This window comes from Equus asinus, chromosome 4 (genome assembly GCF_041296235.1).
Source record: "Equus asinus isolate D_3611 breed Donkey chromosome 4, EquAss-T2T_v2, whole genome shotgun sequence".
NCBI lineage: Eukaryota > Metazoa > Chordata > Mammalia > Perissodactyla > Equidae > Equus > Equus asinus.
In genome coordinates this window covers 140805005-140828560 of record NC_091793.1, presented here as the reverse complement: position 1 = coordinate 140828560, position 23556 = coordinate 140805005, and the positions used below count along the sequence as shown (strand labels likewise).

The 23556-nt window shown below is 41.6% G+C and overlaps 1 protein-coding gene across 10 annotated transcripts in view; it reads right to left on the bottom strand.

The window, feature by feature from the left end:
• The window catches only part of ADAM23 (ADAM metallopeptidase domain 23), a 158073-nt gene that overhangs the window by 18768 nt on the left and 115749 nt on the right, over window positions 1-23556 (bottom strand). For 4 of the 10 annotated variants that reach the window (XR_011503018.1, XR_011503019.1, XM_044768333.2 and 1 more), the window contains exons 19-24: window positions 20932-20982; window positions 20225-20288; window positions 18641-18746; window positions 15814-15933; window positions 13843-14011; window positions 11781-11892 (exon numbers count right to left, since the gene is read on the bottom strand). Coding sequence is in view for 8 of the 10 variants with exons in the window: in XM_044768333.2 (XP_044624268.1) it covers window positions 11781-11892; window positions 13843-14011; window positions 15814-15933; window positions 18641-18746; window positions 20225-20288; window positions 20932-20982 (622 nt within the window). In the remaining 2 variants the exon portion in view is untranslated. Of the gene's footprint in view, window positions 1-406; window positions 1986-4662; window positions 4754-11780; window positions 11893-13842; window positions 14012-15813; window positions 15934-18640; window positions 18747-20224; window positions 20289-20931; window positions 20983-23556 lie in introns of those variants that run through there. The other 6 variants (XM_044768334.2, XM_014836403.3, XM_070508462.1 and 3 more) reach the window with 4 other exon arrangements.

The following is a 23556-nucleotide window of genomic DNA, read 5'->3' as shown; positions in this document are numbered from 1 at the left end:
TTTTCAAAATGTCAATGGAATATAAACCAGTTTTAAACAGACAGAAGGAATTTATATCTACCCATTTCCAACTATGTATTTTCCTCAGTTATCCGTGTAGAAACAAATGTGTCTTGGAACGCTTGCTCCTAAAAGCTAGAGCATCTTCTCCTGAAGGACTTCTACCTCATTCTCCTTAAAGTAGTACAAGTGAATTCCTTCCACATTTCATGTTTTCCTACTTGCCTGAGGATGGCATTTGAGGCTCCATGTTTCTCCTTTTCTGACCCAGTTTTGAATAAAAATATTTATTTTTAGCATTTTTACTGTTAAAACTTGAAATCTTGTAGCAGGAACTCAAAACTCGGTTATGTAAGCAGAAAAGAGAAGTGCCAGAACCACGGAGAAGACATGCGGCGTTGCTTACTTAAATCCCCATCCTGTGCCCCCAAGGACAATAGCTGCTACCAGGATGGCACCAGCGATGGAGCCTATTATGAGATTGGTGGCACTAGGACCTGTGACAAAGGATCATGGGAAGAAAGTTGTATGAGCCAACCATCTTCATCAGCACAAGGGAAAGGCAGACAAGCGGTTTCAGGAAGTAAACACCCCGAGTAACAGATCGCTGAACACTTACGTCGCCTTTTTCGATTAGCTCAATCGTGCTTTAAATGCTGTGGACAGCGGCTGCTGGGACCTGTATGCCCTTAAATCTACAGTTCTGCACCATCGACAGTTAGGTTCCAGTACATTCACCTTCTGCAGAACTCAAAGCAAATATGCCCCCACCGCTGTCATGGCCCGTCTTCTCCTCCTCCCCTTTCCCAGCGTCACGAATCGAACAAGGAAAAGAGCGCGTAAAGACACAGCTGCCTCAGACTTAGTTCAATCTGACTGGCAAACGAGGGCACGAAAAGAAGGAATCACGAGCTGCTCAAGAGCTCTTCCAAACAGCACACGAAGTTGGGTGAACGCTAAATTTTTTATGTCCCCGTTGGAGACCATTAAAATTTAGAAGTCAGAAGGAGGTTACCAATAAACATCTGACTTTTGAAGCTTTCCTCTCAAAGACAGATGTTCTATCTCAAAGATAGACAGATTTCTCAAAGGACCTGTACGGTGTTTAAGCAGCCACATGGGGGTCCAAAGGCGAGATACAAAGGAAGCATAAAACTCAGTTGGGTAATTTTGAGCAAATGGAAAAAAGATTCCTTAGGCTCAACTGAAACCATCTTTCACATCCCCATTGGAAATTTGAGGCTTGGAGGTAGGAGGAAAGAAGGGAGCAGGAAGGACAGCCAGGAAGAAAACACAAAGTGGAGTTTCTGTCAATTGTTTAAGAGCTGACACGTGTCACAGGACATCCTCTCCACGCACATGGAAAACACCTTAGCTCACTATTTTTAAATGTAAGCAACATTAACCTAATACAAGAATCATCTTAAATATCGCATTCCTCAGGGTGCTAATATGCAGGTGCAGTGCCCTCACAGCAAAATACTTTACTCCTAACTACACATCCCTGTTCCACGAGTCACAAGGCCAATTTTGGTAGTTCCCTTAAAATTCTCGGGTTTGTGTATACATTCATTTCTGTGTAAAAAATTCTCTTTTCTGCTCACATCAGTGCCCTCGGCGGCGTACATAAATGGATGCCACTTCCAGCAGCACTGTAATCGTCTGCGGCATGTGGTTTGCTCAGAGACCACCCAGCGCCGTGGGCGTGGGTGCAGGGTGGGGTCCGCGATGTAGTCTCTTCAGGCCCCTGGGCGTGGACTAACCACTGAGGTTCACAGAGCCCAACTCTCGTGGCTTTAGAGACACACCAATGATCCACAACAACAGCAGGCTGGGCACTGTAGATTGAGCACGTCCCACATGCCAGGTGCAGTGCTAAGCACGCGACAAGTATTAGCTCACTTGATCCTCACAAACGCCAGACGCCGTAGGAACCATGACTCTCCCTGTTCACCAGGTGAAGAAATAGAGGCTTCTGAAGCTTCCTAAGAGACAGAGGCAGATTTGAACATAGCTTCGTCTGACTCTAAGCTTATGCTGTTAATCACGGGTCAGCAGACTAGAGCCCACAGGCCGAGGCTGGCCCCACTGCCTGTTTTGCAAAGCAATGCTCCTGGAGCCCCCCGACACTCATTCATTTACACCCTGTTTACAGCTGCTTTCACGCAAGGTCGTGACAGGCCTCCGGTGACCTGCAGGGCCACACCATTTACCATCTGGCCCTTCACAGAGAGTCCTCCAGCTGCTCTAATGTAACGGGATTCCATTTCTATGTACTTCCTCCCCACAGTTTTATAGGGAATACAATTTTGAAACAAACACTTAAAATGTATTTCTATCGCCATGTACAGACTCTGTGCTTTGACACGATTTGCACTCTGCTAGCTCAGAAAACGCAGGTTGGGATTCGAGTCAATACATAATCCATGAGAAATGATTCCTGATTTGCAATTATAAACTAAGGAGAAATAACAGCCAAACAAACAAAACAGAACAAAACAAGAAAAACAATCTCTGTCCGTGGAATCCTTAGCGGCTAGATGAACATCACACTATCAGTTAAACGAGGAAGTGCTACAATGATCTATATTATACTATGTGGATTCTATTTTTAAAAAACTATATTTAGCAATTATGGCAAAATTTGGAATTTGAAGGAGAAAAATCAGTAAACTAATAGACGAAAAACAGTGCATAAACCAGGAATAATAAATAACAAATCTATTTTTAGAAAAAATATATATACGCTCACACGGACTTACCTGTCACAACCAGAAATAGCCACAAACCAGCAATGCTGGGAGGGAGGGACGACAAGGAACGCTGGGAACAGGGACGACGCTTCCCCAGAGGGGCTGTGGCTTTGCATGCCACCCCGACTCGCAGGGGAAACCACTCAAATTCGTCCCTTCAGTTGGTACATGGCAGCACACCACAGTTATGGCCAAATAATAATATAAAAACGGAACTGGGATGATTTTTAGAAAACTATCTTCAAGGAGGAACTTCATAAATGTATATATAGCATTTCCCCTGGAAAAGGAATCTTACTTCTGTATATAATCCAGTCAACAGACCCAAGGTGAAATTTTACAGGACAAAGTTCTTGTTTTCTCTAAATATTTGTTAAATATCTAAACATTTGTTAAAAACAAATAGCTTTCGCAGTATCTCTAGCTTCCCCTGGGCTAAGCGGCTTCACAGTCCATCCTGACGGGATGTGAGTCAGAAGACCCAGGTCCAGCCGGATCCCTTCACTCCAGGGACAGAAGGTCCAGGCCGTCTTCGATCCCAGTGTGACCCACAGCCCTGCAGCCCTCTCAACGCGATTTCGGTGCCTGGGTCTCCCCGACCCAGAACCAAGGAGAGCACCTGCGTGCTGCCGTCCTGGAGGCTGAGGAGGAACGTGCGTGCTGGCAGCGACATGCCGCGTTTGGGCTGCTTGAGGAGACGGTATCTGGTGACTCCTTAAGATACTAGTAATTCATTCCCGGGCCACTGTGAGTGTTACCACCACAGAGAACGGAAACGACAGCACGTGAAGGGGTGTTTCTGTCATTTGTAAATGCCCTAACTAGAGAGAGGGAAAAACTCAGGAGTCTACAGATTAGCGATTTCAAAAAAGCAACATCGCGTGGAGAACTGACAGCTATTCTGAGGTGGTGGATCCAGAACAGAGCAACCTGAGTAAAGGCACCAGGAGAGCTGCGTTTCTGTAAGAGGCAAGTGGCATAAAATGCATCTATTCATACACTGGCTACTCTTAAGGCAAACCCGCCAGATAATTTGCAACTGTTCACTGACGGTTCTGAAGGTTTGGATTAAATGTCTTTTTATTCTTAATGCTCCTTGCTCCCAAATATTTATGTAAACTTCAAATTTGAATTATTATTATTTTTTACTGAGGAAGATTAGCCCTGGGCTAACATCTGTGCCAATCTTCCTCCACTTTGTATGTGGGACTTCGCCACAGCATGGCTGACGAGTGGTGTAGGTCCGAACCTGGGATCTGAACCTGCGAACCCAGGCTGCCAAAGCAGAGTGCATGAACTGAACCACCGCATCATGGGGCAAGCCCCTCAAATTTGAATTATTAACTATTTTATAAGAAAAAAATAAAGGCAGTATCCAAAATGTCTTCCTTTTTTAAAAAAAACCTAAGCTGAAGCCTCCTGTATCACTCAATAAATGGAGAAAATGACTATCATTTGGATTATCTTTAAAAGGAGCTACCACTGTTGATAATGCCTAGTGTGTATGTGGGTCTATTTGACCAGTGAAGATTAAATTCACTATAAGAATCTTAATAAAACACTTCTATAAAAGAATTTTTGCCAATAAATAGTAAAAAAAAAAAAAAAAAAGATCTGTAGCTAAAATTACTTTTGCAAGTGGAGGAACAAAGGAAGATTTGGCCTGTTGCCTTCATTGTGTAGACCCCGTAAGCACCCCAGCCTTATTTTATGCCCCACATTGTTCCAGACAGGAGAAGGCTCCACACTGCACAAGCAGACCACGTGACACAAACACACCCAAATCACACCACAAGTTGCGCGACCACAGGAAACAGGTCAATGAGACAAGACACGGGGGTCAGGTGCCAGGGGTCAGCTCACACCCCAGGACCCAAACAAACACTTTGAAACTCACAATGATGCTTACTCTATTCCCCACCCTGTGCCTCCAAAAATCACCCCCAGGGCCAGAATGGTGCCCGCCACAGCACCTATCAGCCTGCTGGTGGCCATGCTCACTGCGTGGAGGGAAAATGGAGATGTTTTAACAAAGGAAACACTTACACACTGATTTCACTAACATACAACATAATCTACTCAGGAAATGCTTTGAAAGTCAGCTAAAGACTGAGATCTTTGCTTTAAGATTTGAAATTAAGACCTACATACACATTACAGATATTTGAGGATAATTTTGAATTTACCTTCAAACTCCACAAACCCTACTTAAAAACATAATCTCTTACAAATACTTTTAAACCCTTAACTAACCCAATTTGAGTTAAACGTCCTACAAGGAGTGAGGTAAAATTAGAGTGTAATTGAAATTGCATAACAGCAAATCTGTATTTTAATTACAAAATAAATCATTACTATACTTTTCATAAACTTCTTAAAGTGTAAAATATGCCCAGGAAGCTATATCGTTCTAAAATTCAGAACTCATCATTCAATTTTGTTAAAATCCTTACACATTTAAAACAGAGCGTCTTTAAAATTAAATGCATTTTTACCTGGAAAACTATATTTCAAATAACTGCAATGTGTGGGCTTCTGTCACAGTATTTGGACAGTTAGTTTTTTGTTTATCCTCTCCATTGTATAAACTATGCACTGAGAGAAAGTTAGGGTCTCTGGGAAACTGCGAATTGCTTCAGACCACCCGAAGGAGGATGACCAAGTGGAGACACCCAATCCCCTCTTTCGTATCCTGCAAAGTGGGCGGGATGAGCCCCGGGCCCCAGGGTCCTCTCTGCACAGGCGGAGACATGGGAGGGCGGGTTACACAGGGTCGAGCGTGTCTGTGCGTGAAGCCCGCAGACACACACGCACTTCATCTCACATTTCTATGTGAGTCAAAAGTTCTGACTTCAATCACTTCACCAACAAACAAGTCAGCTTCAAGAAGGCTGCCTTCACACAGACTGCGTGCGAGGGGATACGGTCGAGGGGACACGGTAGGACAAAACAAAGAACCACGAGTTGGAGTCACAACTTTTTAAGGCTTAATGTTGGGCTCATTGATCTTTTTAGCTAAATATTCTCCCAAGGAGAGAATCTTGGATCTCCAAGCCTGGTGAGCACAATTACTTCATTTCATCACAGGGCAAATAATATGAGTGAGAGGTTTGTCACTAAGTAAGCACAAGCTGAGCTGTTTTTAAAAACAAAAAAAGATGGGGACACGACAGAAAACAGAGGAAGTCTCCTGAAAGTACTGATGGGAAAGGAAAGAAGACCAACATATAGGGTGGTGGTGATGTTTTCCAAATATGACAGTATGTTCTCATTCAAGATAATCTAAACTATGGCTCAGATTTCCAAACTGTGGAGGCAAATACTGGGATGAAAGGTATTCCAGATATAATGCCTTATTTTTTTAAGACCTTAGAAAATCATTGCTTTCAGGATGCTAAAGTAACTAGGATATATTTTGTTATATATATATATTATTTTTGCTCAAATTTTAGGCATTGGCTCTCAGAGCCAAAATACATGAGAATCCCAGTACCTCTTCAATTTTTATATAAGCCATATATGCTAAGTTACAGGGAACACACCCACACTCCTGTAAAATGTGACACTAGATGAATGTGTATTAATTTTAAAAGAATTATAGTAACTGTATGAACGATAAATAAAAATAACAATTTTAAAAGTCTTCTGTATTTGCTGCAGATGTAACTTCTCACTGCAGAATCAAGAGAAGTAGGTAATCCATCACACAGGTGTTAGAAACACAACCAGAGGAACAAGCCGTTTCTATAGATGCTTCAAATGTGTATTCAAGACAAACAGATATAGTCTGAAATATCCACTGACCAAGAATAGTTATCTCCAAATTCTTCACTAAGTGCTCTCAACACCAAAGCAAGATACAAATAAGTGGGAAAACAGCCTTTTCAAAAGTATCCTCTCCCCTCCTCATTCTCCCTCCCTCTACTACTAAATGGACGTAAAATCCATTTGATTCTTTACCGTGCTACCTACCAGGGTTCTCTCTTCCAGGAGGTAGTGACTCAGTCTGTTTTCAAACCGACACAGATTAATGGAGTGGCTCACGGGTGGGTGATTTTTACAGGGATGTATTCACAACTACAAAGAATTCACCTTCTCATTGAAGGAATTTCTTGGCCTTTGGGAGCCTGTGCTCTGGTTTCACTCCTGTACTAATTTGTTATCGAGTAATTGAAATTGTTCCCTCATTGATTCGTTATCTCCTAAAAGCCCTCTTCTCTCCCGGAAACTAGGTGCATGGTGATATCACCTTATTTTTCTTTCATCCTACCAAACCTGATGCTAGAACTCTTAAAGATTCTAGCTAATAACACAGTCCTCATATGAGGAACTTAACTTTGCTGCCCAACTCTTTGACACAGCTACCTTCCATCATAACTTGATTGTGGAAACTGTTCATTGCCTGGCAATATGTTTTCCTGTCTATTTCCATTGTTCGTTGGTTTATATTATTATTTTTAGTCTTGGTCCCTGTTATCTTGGGTCATATGTGCTAAAAGGTAGAGTTTTTGAAAAGTATATAATATCAAGATACAAACTATGAATTTTCTCCCTTTCTTAAGAATTTCTCTTTTATATGTAGAATTCTTCCACAGGGAAGGCACGCTTCAGACATTTTGAAATTGCACTTTTGAATATTGGTGGGGCTTTTTTCCTTTTCTTTTCTTACTTTTAGAGCTTCTGAAAGAGAAAGGTGCATTATTTCGTCCATGGGATTCCAAGGAGCTACAAGCCTGCCCCACTTCACACTTCAAAGGCAGGAGGCAGCAAAGTCACCATCTGTGCCCTATGGACCAAAGTTCTTTCTGCAGGAATTTATCATTTTGCTAAAACTTAAGATGAGAAATAAACACTAAATATAGTCTTTATACTTTAGAGTATAATATTGGCATTACAAACAAGTATTTTATCTAGCTTCATATTTCAATATGTTAGACATACAATCAGATCTCCTTACTCTTTTCCATGAAAAAACCACAAAATTTTAAGTTCATTTTTGGTTACATTGGGACAAATGTCTAAAAGGATGAAAAATAAATTATTTCATATAGAAATATTATTTCAGCCAGTTTTACACTGTCAATGGAGGTTTTCTGAACTCAAACAAAATAAACTCACAGTGATTGAAAAATTTTTTAAACTTGGTAAGTTCTTCAGTTATTGACAAGGCCATTGTTAGTGAGAAAAACACCTCAGTGACACATAATCATACACAAGCGTAATCATATATCTGATAATCAAAGCATCTCATATCTAATCATCTGAACTACAAAATCACAGAATTGTGCGCTCACAAGGAAGTCATTGAAAAGATGTATGCAAAGGTAAACATAAACTCTAATACTCCTCAAGACATTAAGATTTAGAAATTATTGTTCTAATACTATAACACTTCCTTTGACAAGTAATGGATCAGCTGATAAGTTTCATCAGTACTTGGTTATTGCCTGACCCTTTCTGCTTATTATTGTCCTTTCTATCTCTCGTTTGATGACTATGTCCTGATGAAAGAGTCTGACCACAGCTTCCCAGGAATGGTCTCTGCCCTTCCTTACCAAGGGAAACATTTGAGATGTTCCAGTTTCTTCTCTTCCCTCCTATAAGGGTGATGCAAACCATCCAATGAAAAAAGTTCCACTGTATTCCATAATAAGCACCATGCCAAGTACAAATTGACAAAAATTACAGGTACTTGACATGGCTCTTGCTATAGCGGGTGGGAATTCTAGGTCTGTTAAACAGAGTTCAAACATATTCTACCCTTGTGGAACAAACCAAAATAATTTCTTTCAGTGAGTTCAGGGGAAACAAGTTCGAAGAATAGGGACCAGAAGAGTCTGCATGCGGCATGTGACAACGTAGAAAGAAGGAAGTAATACGTCATAGAAAATCTTTGTTTAAAAATGCTCGCTCACATGGTTTTTGCTTTGAGATCCTATTTATTCTCTTTTAAGAATTTTGATTTGAGAGGTTGGAGCAAATAATCTGGCATGCTTTAAATAGTGAGTCAATAGGGGACAACTTCAGTGAGTGCAGAGTGACTTCAGTGGCAACACTTTCATGGGTGTTTTAGTCCCTACCCAGATGGAGAGGTTGAATTTTTATTCTTCCAGGAACTTACAGTTAAAGATTAAAAAATACTCAAAACACATCAGTTCATTTCTGACATCCCGTGGAAACAGGGTCACAGAATTTGCCTTTATTTTTACTAATTTGGTCTTGATCCAAGGGGCTGCAGCTGGGTACAATTTATCTTTTATGCCTGTGTTCATGATAAAAAAGTCCATATTTTCATTTAACTTCTTGAATTTTTTTCTCCATAACAACAAAGTACACTGAAATTAAGTAAAACTAAGTATCTTTTCTTACCTTCTCACTGTGTCTATACAGAAAACCTTCATTGATGGATATCATGGGCCAGAGGACTGTGGTGTTGTGCATTATATATAGCAAGCATTTGGGGAGGGCCCAAACTGTGCTCAATAAGGCAGCTGCCAACCAAACCAATTCAACCGTGAGAAAGAACGTAGAGCATGCAGCTATAGAGAGAAACCTTGGCATCTCACACAGCTGTGAACCTACATCCAGAAAGTACTGATCGTTTCACTATCTTGAGTCCATTATCTGTAACTCTTCAGCAAGGCAATACGAGAAATGGACACTGATAAACTGAAATCAGCACTAACAGTCGGCATCTCCTTCACACACTCTAAGGGAAGGGATGCGATATTGATGGAGTGTCTACTATGTGCCGAAGATGTGCTGTCTTTTAAATAGTAGATAGTCAATAAATCTTTGCTATCTGGATAAAAATAGAAGTACACAATTTCTCTCTTATCATCTTCTTTTAACCAGAATATCAAAAATAAACTCATAAAACTTACAACAAAGGGTTAAAGTATTGATTTCTGTTGTTTGCCATTTTACGAGTGTAATAATAGCTTTTTCTATACATACTAAAAAGGAATAAGTAAATATAGAGCTATTATTTAGTTGTATTAATTGCTTGACTTTTCTGAAAATCTAATAATTTACAATAATGACTGCTCTCCATTTATATCAATTAATGGCTTTTCTCAATTTAATCAGGATTAATAGAGATTCATGAGGATTTTAACCATTTTAGAACCAATGGGAACCTTTACTCTCAGGACTCTATTGTCTCCATTAAGAATGAAAACAGAAAACATACAACAAGAGAGAAATTTACCAGAATGCTCATACTGATTGCCTCTCAGTTGTGGGATTAAGGATGATTTTTAATTTTCTTTTTAAGCTTTTCTGTATTTTCCAATTTTTCTACAATAAACATGTTACTTGAATGATCAAAAAGGTTATCTTTAAAAGATTATGTAGAATAGCATATTATTAAATGGGGAGAGAGCAAAACAGAACAGAAGGCAGCTGCAGCATTCTCATGTCGAGGCCTCCTCATAAGGTTTCTAGGCACAGGTCGGGGAAAGAACGGGAACCAGATGAGCCAACGGTGAACAATCCCATCCCCTACCTAACGAGGTTGGACAGAGTCTACGTACGCCACCTTAGCTCTGCTCACCTGTTCAGGCACCTTCAACATCACTTAAGGAAAAACAGCGAGTAGATCTTTAAGAGAATCACACCCAGGCGAGGAGAGAAACTTTGGAAAGAATGAACCTCTGCTTCTCTCATCTGAGCCTAAATCTTCTCTAAATCTAAGTTCTGAAGGTGGATCCAAGAATTTTTTGTTCTAGTTTTAAAGTAACAAAAGATTACATTTAAAGTGGAATTGGTTCCTTTTCAGAAATAGAAGAACAGAAATAGACTGTGAGGGCGTGATGAGGATTCGTCCAGAATTGTAATACCACGGGCCCATTAAGCAAATGCATGGAAAGTATTTAACACACCCACTGTTACCGAACATCACATATGCACTCCACTCGAAACCAGCCCCTTCAGGAATTGAGGATTAAAGAGCTTCACATGCTTTTGAAGTCATATTTTCCCAAATGGACAATACTGAAGTTCAGAGAGTTTAAATGAGGTTTCTCCCAAAACTAAGCAGATCAAAATACCCTATTTCTATATGTACTTCTCCTACCTGCAGGAAAAAAGTACGATAGCTATTTATAAAATACTGCTAACAGTACCATGACAAAGAAGAATCTGATGTACACTGCCACTGGGGTACACCATTCGTTCCAGGAATCTCTTGGTTTCTCAGGCACAATGCTAGAGATGCTGTCATCAGCCTACTGCAGCTGATGACTTTTCTAGGTCTTTGAAAATCATATGAGGGGTTGGGAATGGGGAGAATAATCAGAAAGTGAATATTAATAATAATATTCATGATGAAGTGGACTACATTATAGCACAGTGTCATGGAAGAGAAGGGGCCTGGCATTGGGCCCTTGGCTCCTGGTCACCCGGGGAACCACAGCATGTCACCTGACGTCAGGGCCTGTGCGTGCTCACCTGCACATGGAGGGCGGTTCCAGATGGCCACTGAGACTCCTTCTAACTCTAAAATTCTGATTTCTCTCCTTTCAGTGGCTGATTAAAACAAAGTCCAGATCTTTCATGTTTTCTTTGAAGAATTAAAGTTCTGTGAAAAATTCCTAATCAGAAGTGTGTTCTCTCAGAGCAGGGCATTACAACTTCCCTCTAGAGGGACCCCCGCATTGAGGAATGGCCAGCGTCTCACGTCAGCCAAACAGATTTTATCTGTTAGAAAACTGGCATAGCCTGGACAAACCATCAAATGATTAACATTTGTAATTATGGAAAAGAATGAGGCTTAAAGGAAAGAAAGGAAATTGGTATATTTACTTCTTCCTAATCTCAATTCTAGACTAAGGGGTAATTCAAACATTTCTTTCACTATGATATACTAGAATCCTTAATTCTGCAGTAACACGAATTTGACATTTTAATGGCAAAAAGAGATATTCTTGTGTGTCTCCTCGCAAATCTATTAAGTTGTTATATTGGCACCGCTGGAAGAATGCCAACGATCAGTACGCAACAGATCGACATGGAAATCACACAAACCCTTGGGTCCTTCGTCCTTGGGGGGGTGAAGGTTCCTGACTGGATCCCGGATGCTGCAGTCTGTCCCCGCCCAGGTGAAGTCACAGATGCAGGTGGCTTCATTACTACACACCTGTGAGGAGCACAGAGCAGAGAGGGGACATTGTCACTGTGCTTCACAGAACAACGGTGATAAACGGAAAGGAGACACAGGGCAGGCCGGAGGCTTGAATGACCATTTAGAATTTTTAAAACTCTCCTAAGGTTTCGAGTACTAGACAAGGGGAAATACTGTATAGATCAAATTGTTGGGTGGTAGTTTTTCAGTTAATTATAGAAAAGTAAACATTAAAAGGAAGAAAATTTTAAATTGAATATTAATTACTCATGTTGACATTATTTAAATACTATCTGACAACGTAGTTTTTCAGAAGTAGTTGTTTGTGAGAACATACTTTAGAAACATACATGCTTAATGCAAGAAATTAATCTTCCTGGGCTCCAGAGGCACCGGCAGGGACAAAGACCAGGAGGAGCCCTGCATGGGCTGCCACGGCCAACACCAGGCTCGGTTGGAGGTACTGCCCAGCCGGGCGAGCGCCCTGCCCCCTCCCTGCCTGCCCGTGCTGTCACTCTGCTCTCGGCCAGCCAGGCCGAAGACCCTCCCGGGTGACCTCTGTCCCTCTGGCTCCCTCCAGTGACCGAGCAGCATGCTGGAATGGACTCGTAATTGAGATGAAATAAATACCCATCTGCAAACTAGAGACCGGGGTTTACACTCTCATCTGCCTAAGAAATACATTCAGAGACAGATCATCAGAGGTGACAAATCCGAATTTAAGCTCACTGTTATACAAAGCTTTTTAATTTGAAATGTCATAATACCATGATTTGATTAACGAGGCTGAATTTGACCTTTCTTTAACCTTTTCTTGACCTTTTTTATGCGGTAAGTTTTATCATGCTTTCAGAGTAATAATTGAAGTAACCCAGAGGTCTAGTTCTGCCCACTGCTTTCATCTGACTTTGCAATTACTGGACATCACCGTGTGCTGGGTACCTGTGCTAAGAGCCTTGTGTACAGCATCTCCTTTAAGCCTCATGCTGGCACCCTGATGCCTGACAGAGGTGAAGTGACTGGCCAAAGTCACTGGGACAGCAAGAAGCAGGGCCAGGACTCAAACCCAGGACTCCTTCTAGCCCAAATCCGTGCACTTGATCCCTAGGCTACGTGCCTCCCCTGCGAGCCTGTGGTTCCACCTAAACCTGGAACTGTCAACAGCCACTATGGGCAGGGCTTCCAAGGCCTCCCTACCTTGTGCCATTCCACATCACTGCCTAGAAATCTCTAGTTTGGGTTGCTTTTACCTTCTTTCCAGCATCAACCTTTTATATTATCACTCTGTTTCTTCATGTCTCTTTCTTCTATTTCTGAAGTCTGTATAAATTTTAAAATATCTTCCTTTTACTAAGCTCAATTTAAATAATTATTAAAATTTGTTTTTAGGTATTAAATCTAGGTTTGCCAGGAAGATCTGCCCAAACACCATGTTCAGAGAACCAAGGAGACATACAGGTGTGAGTAGAGACAGCATCTTCTCTTTGGCTGACAGTGGTACGAGCACATGAACATGCCAACAACTTTAAACATGTGAATTCCATGAGCGATCCAACCTCTAGTCTAGTATGATCTTCCACACACAGATACTCGGTATGCATGCTGACAGCTGAAAGGGAATTACTGAGAGGGTTTAAGTTATTTTGAATGGTACAAAGTAGTCACTGAGGTCTACAGCTCCTTTAGCAACCATATCAATTTTCTTCCAACTCCTTAGATGCCAAGCTACATCCAGAGAATGAGGTGAATACAAATAGCCAGTGATAAAAGAAACAATAAAAATAAAACTGTATTAACAAACATGGGTGTTATTCTTAGCAGATAAAGGTACTAAGGCAATAATCATAGTGCATAGATATTGGCAGCAGCCACAGAAGGAGAATGACTGAACTGGAAGTCTGACCACTGCGAACCCTGAGGATGTCGGACAATGAAGGTTTAACTGGGACGCTGGCACCTACTTACCCCATGGCCTGAGCAGACTTTACCCTTGGAATCGAGCGGGCAGCTGCTCATATTTAGGGCCTGAATCTGCAGGCACTTCCGATCCAAACACATCATAGATGGGCCACATGGTGTTCCATCTTCCACATAGCCCACATCTGTATCATCATCTAAAACCACATGAGCACCGCTAGAAGGAGAAAGATATTCACAAGGTCATTAGTACCACACACAGAAATATAACAACCTGACTGAGGTTTGCTCTTCGTGAAACTGAGGAGGCTGTCAGTGGACGTGGTTCCTCTTAGTCTTTCTCTACTTTTTCTCTCTCCCTCCCAGACCTCCCCCAATTAAAGAGCATGGTAAGAGAAACTACTATTCATTATCATTATTACACTGCCTGTCATCAGGAAAAAAACGTCATTTGCACAAAGTGTATTCTAAATCTTCACTTGTTTTCAAAACCAACATAAAGACTAGGGGAGAGGTGTTTGTATAAGAACAAGGGAAGCGATCTTGTCATTGGCTCTCTAAGGCTTTCAGATGTGTCACAGTACAAAAAGGCGATGAGCAAAAATAGCAAATGAAAACATTTTGAAAATTATTATTATTACTTTAGAGGACTGGATTATTCAGGATCAAAAAAAATAAACTAGTTCCTCTCTATTGATACTTACTTCTAAAATTTCAAAGTTATGGACAAAATGAATCTGATAATAATCAATGCTATAATTACTAATAGAGTATCTTGCTAAATATTTTACAAATATACTATGTCAGAATAAAACAGTATAATTAAAAATGTTGTTGTAGCTAAAGATGCCTGAAAACTTACACATTCAAAGGACGCTTAAGTACATCAAAGCAACTGATTTGGAGTCTAAAAATTTATACCACGAAGGATCTTATTATCTAAGACCCTGTTAGAATCGCCTTCAGAGCCATTTAAAAGACAGAAAATCAGCAGCCATTTGACCAACACAGCATTATCCAATTTGGTCGCCCAATCCATTTACCAAATTTTGTTCAGAATTACTTTTGGATGTTTCCAAATCTTGCATTCACTCATATCAGGTACAGATCCACTATTCTGGAGATACTAAGGATAAAAGTTTACAGACCCTGAAGGTGACTCTGTAGGCGGAATCCCAAAAGTGTTTTGGGCAATGACAGCACCATTTGAATGTGAGTACAGTATCTCAGAATTATGACTACAGTCATGAGTCACTTAACTTAACGACAGGGACACATTCTGAGAAATGCGTCATTAGGCGATGCTGTCATTGTACAAACATCATAGATGCACTTAGACATACTTAGATGGTATAGCCTATACACACCTAGGCTCTATGGTACTAATCTTATGAGACAAATGTCTATGCAGTCCGTCATTGACTGAAATGTCATTATATGGTGGGTACATGACTATACTTAGGGGAACAATACTTATTTGAATATACTATGACTCTAGGGCTTAAAAAATAAGCCTCATACCTTCTGTGCCTTGTACTCACAGATAATTGGATATGAATTGTTTGCCTACCACTATAAATATTTTCTATTTTATTTTACCCACATCTTATTTCCCAAATATGTAATTGTATTTATTAAATCATCTTGTAAACCAGGCACATGTTATATAAACTTTGGCTTAAACTATTATTTGGTCATAAAAAATAAAACACAGACAGCGGTCAAATAGCAACATACTCCAGTGCTCAAAACTTTAATCATGGGTCAAAACAGATACCATAATTCTACTCTTAAGGTTATAATTACAAGGAATGCCTCACAACTAATAATTGGTACAATTTTTGAGCAAATGTAATTTGCAGATCAATATACAACTTTGTTTTTTAAATGACTCAACATGAAAGGAGAAATAAAATCTAAGTCAACATTCCACTTGTGAGAAACAGAAACATCTCCCTTGACTTTTCTAAATTTGTAATTCTCATGATTCATTACATTTTCCAACATTTCATGCGTTACCTGCAGTCAATCACCCGGCCTTGATGGTAGAAGGACGTTGGGATGATCTCACCCTGAAGTTGACCGATACGAGGAGCTCGAGTGAGATTGGTACAGAGTAAAAGTCCACAGAACACATCACTGAACAGGTCAGAAGAAAAAAGAACAAAACAGGAGGAATCAAGCTCAAAAAATCTAAACTATTCAGTCCACATATATTCAAAAATTGAAAATATTCTTTTTTCCTTCTAAACAAACACATTTGTTCCGACATTGGTGGCTGGCTATGAGCCCTCCTTCCTTGCCAGCAGGATCACAGTTTTGCATGGGGTAGCGACCTGCCTGCCCTGAGAGCTGGATCCTGACTGGTGTCTGAGCCAGTCATGGCACCCCCACGCCCTGCTCCCACTGTCACAGCCAACCCTCCTTCCCACCCTCCTAGAGTTAAAAGTGGCCCCTGGGTGTCGAGATATGAGGAAAAGCCAGCGAGGGGGTGCTGGGGAGAACCTGCTCTCTGGATAAAAGGTTAGGGCCTGATAGGGAGAAGATCTCTTGCTCTCATCCCCGCTTACTGCCTTGAGTGTGGAGTCTTTGCAATGCGAGTTCACAGCCTCAGGATACCCAACACGTTCAGCATGACAGAGCAGAGAGGTAGAAATCATTGGGTCCTCCGTGACATTGTGAGAGGACTTAACCCACCATGAGGGCACCTACCTCCAGACTATTTGTTAAGTAAACAATGAACTAAAGATGGGCAAAGAATTGAAGTGGCACATCACAAAAAAAGAGATCCGTGTTCAATATATGGATGAAAATATACTAAATTCCATTTGTAATCAGGGAAACGCAAATTAAAGCACAATATTATAGCAGTTCACAGCCACCAGAACAGACAAGTGAAATGCCTACACTCCCAGGTGCAGGTGAGAAGTGGAAGAACACAGTTCTCAGAGATTTCCCATTGATGGTAGGGTTTCCTAGTGCAGTCATTTCAGACAACAGTGGGACCACCATCACCTGGTGGCACTGAAAATATGCATCCCCTATGACTTAGCAATTCTTCTCCCAGGTACAGTCCTTGGAAGAAAATGCACAATGTGCACTGAGTTACGGGTACAAGGATGCTCACAGCAGTGTGGTCCTTAGTAGCCCAAACACAGCAACAATCTAAATGCCCATCAACATAGGATGGGGAAATAAACTGTGGTCTACAAATATGAAGGAAAATGAACCAAATGTACACTCTAAACAGACGGCTACACACACCATGGGACCCTTAAGATGCTGAATCTAAGAAGCAAAACACAAAATAACGCATGAAGTGGGATTCCTTTAATACAAAGTTACCAAAACTTTGAGCGAAATAAATTGTTTAGGGATGAAAACTTAGGCAGTAAAACTCTAAAGAAAAAGGGGAAATTATTTCCATGGAAGCCGGGCTGGCAGCAGCTCCAGGAGAGAGACGGGGGCCCTGCATGGGGAAGGACACGCTTCCCGGGATGCTGCGAGGTTCTGCTTCTTGACGCAGGCAGGGGTTACACAGGAGTTCACTTCATAATTAGTTGGCGAAATGTATGTTTGTGTAGTCTTCATTTTTCTGTTTGTATGTAATATTGCACAATTTTTTAAAAGTTTCAAAAACCACTCCTTGATTTTCTTTAACTCACTGACGGCTGGTTTAACTCATTGATGGCTCTGGTAGCATTGATCTGCTACCAGATACTCAAAAGCTATCTTTAAATGACCTGATCCAAGGGCCCCCAGACTTTCTGAACTCACAGAGACACGGAGAAACGATCAGGTGTCTGAGACACTGAGCTAATGAAGGAGGCTAACCAGATGCAGAGGCGTCCACCGCATGGATTTTGACCACTTTAGGCCCCACTTCGATTCCCTGGCTCCTCGAGGACTGAAAGCTCGGGGCGTCTGTACGGCACCCATGAGACATCAGATGGGGAGCTCTGGTCTATTAATTTGGTTTAATTTTAAAGAAATTATGGTCAAAGATTTCTTGCCTCCTGAGGCCTCATCCACCACCAACGACTACGTGGAATTGCCAAGTTTCCTAAAATGCGATGTAGAAACCGTCAACTCGAGACGGAAAACCCCTGAAGTCTTGGCTCTGCTTCAAGGCTGAGAGATGAATCCTCATTGCTGCGGAAGGAAACGGGGCAGCTGTGGCCTGTAACTTAGTGGTCGCACAGATCCAAGGCACTGAGCTAACCTCAATAAACTGTTAAGTCACCATTTTAACTTTCCTCAGCTAACCAAGGGAAAACAATCACCAATGTGCTCTGAAAACACCTCACTTCCTGAGTAAAGATGTCTCCAGTATGCACAAACCAGATGCTTTTTAGAAGGCGGAAAATCTTCGACATAGACATTAGATGTTTAATTAAATCAAATGGCACTGCACTCACGAAATGATCAAAAATATATATTATTTTACTTTGAATGGTCCCCAAAATACATAGTCTATATATTTTGCTTGTAAAACTCTGTGCACCCTAGTACATTCACAGGCCATATCTTCTAGCAAAAGTAGAGAATTAAAACCTAATATTAATTTATAATACCTTGGCGGAGCATCTCTTCAAAGTGAGCATCCAGTAAAATACAGCATGTGAGAAATCTTCTGAATTTTACAGAAACAGCGTGAGTCGGTGCCACAGAAACAACTCAGTCCATGGCCCTTTGTCTCTAGATAAACTAATGTATTTTTTAAATGAACACTTTAAAATTTTAAATTGTGGAAGATTCATAAAAAATCAGTCACATTTCCTTTGTGCCCATTTCGCGTTTGCACGCGGGCTTCCGAGTCCGGCTCGGCCCCGGAGCCAACACTCACTGCTTGCTGCACTGCACCCAGCGGTCTCCGTCCTTTCCGCAGTTGCCCTTCTCCGTGCCTTCTGTATTCAGCTTCTCATAGCAGAACTTGTCCGACCCTGACGCCTCTTTCGGAGACAAGCAAGAGAAGAAAAGCTATTTTAGTTCTCTTTGTTATCCATAACCAGTAGCATGCCAATAAATGTTTAACAACCGTTCTCCAGAAAAAGAGAAAAAACTCCTGATTTGTAGCATTTTCCAATTTCCATGGTGTAAATACCATCATGTAAACCTCCATGGTGTAACACGTAGCTGATTTCAAGCTATGAATGTGATGTCAAATGGCTTCTAAAAAGCCGTGAAAATTTAACAGTTGGCTCTGGCAAGCTAACACACGACAGCTCCGGCACACCGCTGGTGTTAACTGGAGAGACAAATGCATTCCTGGTTCTACCTGGTGGTTTTGACAGTGGGAGATAGGAACAGTCAGCAGCAGGAATTAGTGAAGTGACACACAGAAAACTAATACACATTCTTAGTCCTGCTTTATACTAACATCGGGAGATACTATAAAGTCTTGGCCCAATGAAATTCTATGTCAGCAGTTGGATTTTGATATTTATGCCTTTGAAAAGATGACTATGCCTCTATTATCTTTCTTCTGTCAAAACGGAAGCACTGGAAGTCAATCTTCCAGCTAAAGGGTGTTTGACAAACACTGAAGTCACTCAGGCAGGGGCTCTGCTCTCCTTCTGTGGGTGCCCTTCCCCCTGGGGGGAGACCCAGCCTCAGCCAGCCATGCAGACGCATTTCTCTCCTCCCGCTCTGGCCCTCGTGAACTGGAGTTCAGTGGAGAGGCACTGTGGATGACAGGAAGAGAAGGTGTGGACTAGCGAGTGGGAACACATGGAGAAGCAGGACCATGTACCAAATCTCCCTCTGTCTGCACCTCAGGAAGTGCCTGCCTTTCTTCACTTCAAAAGGAGGTGACAAATTACAGAATTTAAAAAATAAGTCTGGTACTTTCCTTGGGGTAAAAGAGCAGAGAGCTGACTTGAGGAGTAAGTCAGCATACAAAGTCAGCCATGCATGTCCACCAACCTTTGCAAGTGGACGTCACACTCCTCTCTTATGGCCACAATCCCTCAATGACACTGCTCGGTTCTCATGACCAGTCCTCACTGTGCCATTGTTTTCTATGGTTTTGTAGCTAAGATCCACAGGTCTCTTTATCCTCACCCTCCGATAGATTGTTTTTTTTTTTTTTTTTTTAAAGATTTTATTTTTCCTTTTTCTCCCCAAAGCCCCCCGGTACATAGTTGCATACTCTTCGTTGTGGGTCCTTCTAGTTGTGGCATGTGGGACGCTGCCTCAGCGTGGTCTGATGAGCAGTGCCATGTCCGCGCCCAGGAATCGAACCAACGAAACACTGGGCCGCCTGCAGCGGAGGGCGCAAACTTAACCACTCGGCCACGGGGCCAGCCCCCATCCGATAGATTGTTTTTAAGCATCCCTCCAAGCTGGACACCTCTTTCAGCAAGACTGACAGGGAAGAATAAGATTGAGGGAAACCTGCGTGTGCCCGTCCAGAGGAAAATGCACCTACTTGTTCCCCAGATGTACTGACACTGGTTGTCCCGGGTCTTGCACTCGCCGTTGTAGCAGCGGCCCTGAGGACAGGACGCACATTGTGAGGCACACACACCACTGACATTCCCCCTGACTTTTACTCAAGGTCTCGTTTTCGTTGCTTTACATAAGGTTTTTTTTCACTCCATACTTTAATATTTGCACAGTGAAAATAAGAATCGCAAACATCTTAAGAATAACAGTTAAAATCTAGAACTCAGAGCAGATCTCATAGAGCAGTTCTTTAAAGCCAAACTATCTGAAATTTAAAATCTTTGAAAACAAAAACTGGTACATTTCTTTGGGTGATACCAAAATGATTTTTAGCTTCTTTTGCACGTGAATGGTTAGGTTATAACGTGGCTTCAAAAAAGCCCCATGTTATAACAAATGCTCATATTTTCCCATGATAGGCTGAAATTATTGAAAAATGGTCACAACTCAATAAATTAGATCCCTAATTCTTCAGCCATTACATTTTTTCCTTGCCCTCAATCTGGACAATTTGTCACCAGATATATTTAGTATTTGGTATGACACGAAGCAACTCTGAATCAGAAGACCCCTGCAATAATTTACTGTTGTTTGAATTGCAATTTCCCTTCAAAACGACATTTATCAAAAAGAAAAAATTCACAAACTAATCCTTTTAAGATTACATTTAAAACGTGCAGCCCAGCATACCTGATTTTGATTACACGCATATCCATCTTGCTTGTGAAGATTCGGGGGGCACTGAAAAATAGAATCTTTTTAGTTAACGTGCAGCGTGTTACGCACTTTCAGATTACGTGCACAATATCTAAAAATGCAAAAGAATGCAAGTGTGGTGAATATATAATCAGGAAAGTTGAGAAAAACATGAATAACTCCTTAAGTAGGTTATCCAAATTAATTCTCCCATTATTAGTAAAAATCAGTAAGTTAGGTCCACGCAGTGGGTGCTTTTTCTGTTTCTCTGTTTTTGCTGAGGTGACTAGAGTAGTAATATATATTTGCTCACTCACAGAGTTAAAAGTAGAAGGGATCAAATGGACGAGGAGGGGATGAAGCGGCTTGTTATAGGGGAGCAGACACAATTGGAACTAACTGACAAGACCTTACTCAGCTCTGTGAAAACGTCAAATCGCACTGACACCCGTTGACCCTCACTGAGGCCACGTTCCCGAAAAAGGAGAAGCACCCTGCCCCAGGCTCGGTGCGAGTGCCGGATCTCCATCACAGCTCTGACCTCTCAAACCACAGACTTGTTACTAGAGCAATCGTGGTGTGATGGTCACTTCTTTTTCCAGGTCTATTCATCAAATCATAAAGTATGCTTCATTTCCCCCCAAAATTACCATGAATAAATTAAAATTTTTACTGTCTGTGTACTTCATTGACCACATTTAAGAGAGCTAAAAATAGCTCAAGTCAAGGCTCTGCCACTGTGTTCAAAGCAAATATGAAAAGGGAAAAACACAGCCGTGTGGCAAGTGAGCAAGAAACACAGTGATATGCACTGGGGTCCTCCCTCAGTTTTCGCCTTCTCCGTAAAGCACAGTTCCACTCTTCTGATCGTTCAGGCCCCAAACCACGGAGTCATCCTGTGTTTCTCTTTCTCTCACACTCCCCTTCTAGTCTGTCAACAAATCCTGTTAGCTCTACCTTCAAAATAGAACCAGATCTGGCCACTTGCTCCATCTCCACTGCTAACGCCTGGTCCAACCCACCACCATCGCTCACCTGGATTACATCACAGCCCCAACTGATTCCCTGGCTTCCACTCTGGTCTCCTGGTCCATATAGCTACCCAGTGTCCCTTTAAGACATAAACCACATCATGTCACTCCTCTGCTCAGTGGCTTCCCAGCTCACTCACTGGCCTTCAAAGTTCAACATGCTCTGCTCCTATGCCATCCGCCAGCCCCATCATCTCTCTGCCCTCCTTCCGACTCTGCCATGACTGATCTGACTCTACGGGAATGTGCCAGGCATGGGCCACCCCACAGCCTCTGCCCCTGCTCCTCCTGCCATCTCCCCAGGTCTCCACATGGCTTGCTCTCTCTCCTTCTTTAGGGCTTTGCTCACATATCAGCATCTCAGAGAAGCTTTCTCTCACTGTGCTCTTCAAAACCGTAATCCCTCCCATGCCAGCACTGTCTGCTTTTCCTGTTTCTATTTTCCCCATGGCACTTACCACCAGCAGAGGGGCCATAGATTTAACTCATTTGTCTATGGTCCCCATCCTAACTCGAGCTCCACGCAGGCAAAGATTTCCTGTTTGTTCCCTGCTGCCACCCAGCACTTAGAACAAAACCAAGCTCAATTATCGAGTAGGTGCTCGGTTCCCATTGGCTGACTGAGAAGATGAATGAGTGACCCATACGGGTACAATGAAGCAATTCTATTCTGTACGTATCCAGCTGGTTATCAAGCTCACTACAGAAACATAACAGAACTACTCTAGAATTGTTGAGACAATAGCTTACTAAGGGACACTGACATAAAATGGTTTGGTTCTACATCTTTCTAAAGAATAACCGACTCTCATATGAGCTTTCCTTCACCACAGCTTTTCATTCAACCTGATGGCAACTATTCAAAGGATGTAACTATCAGCACTAAAACCAGGCGTACCGGCCAACTGCACAACAACAGAAATCCCTGTGGCCTCTTTCATCCACTCAAATCCACCTGAAACACTATCATTATCTTACTCATCAACCACCATTAAGTGTTCACTTGCTCCGAGACAAATACAACCACACAGCACAAAAACGCAAAAGAAACATTGTACACAACAGGCACATCGAGGTCTGAAATTATTGGTCACTTTTTACTTTTGTGATGTTTCAATAGGAAAAAACTTGTAGAATTCTTTATTAATTAAAAAAAAGACTTTATTATAAACTGTCATAGCTACACGTAAGAAGATTTCTAATTAATTTACTTTTAGTTTACGCTAATAAAAGCCAGTTGCTTATCACTAAAATGTTTAACAAGGGAAGTTATGGGATGTCTTAGTTCCCTGGAGACATTTAAAGCAGAAGAACCATAATCTGTGCGCTTTATTCTGCCTGTGAGTAGAGCTCCGGGCTTGGTCTCTAAAGGCCATCCCAGCCCCACTGGTGCTGCGCAGACAGGTTCACCTGAGGCAGGCTTCAGCCGGGTAAAAGCATCTCCATGTGCTTATTTTGAATGGTGCTTTCCTACCCCTTTAGATGACATATTTCAGAGTGCTAACAAAAAGCCTTTCCACATCTTTCAAAAATCTTTATCATCCAGTATTGTTTGCCAAGGATTTCTCTCATTTGCACAAGTATTGTT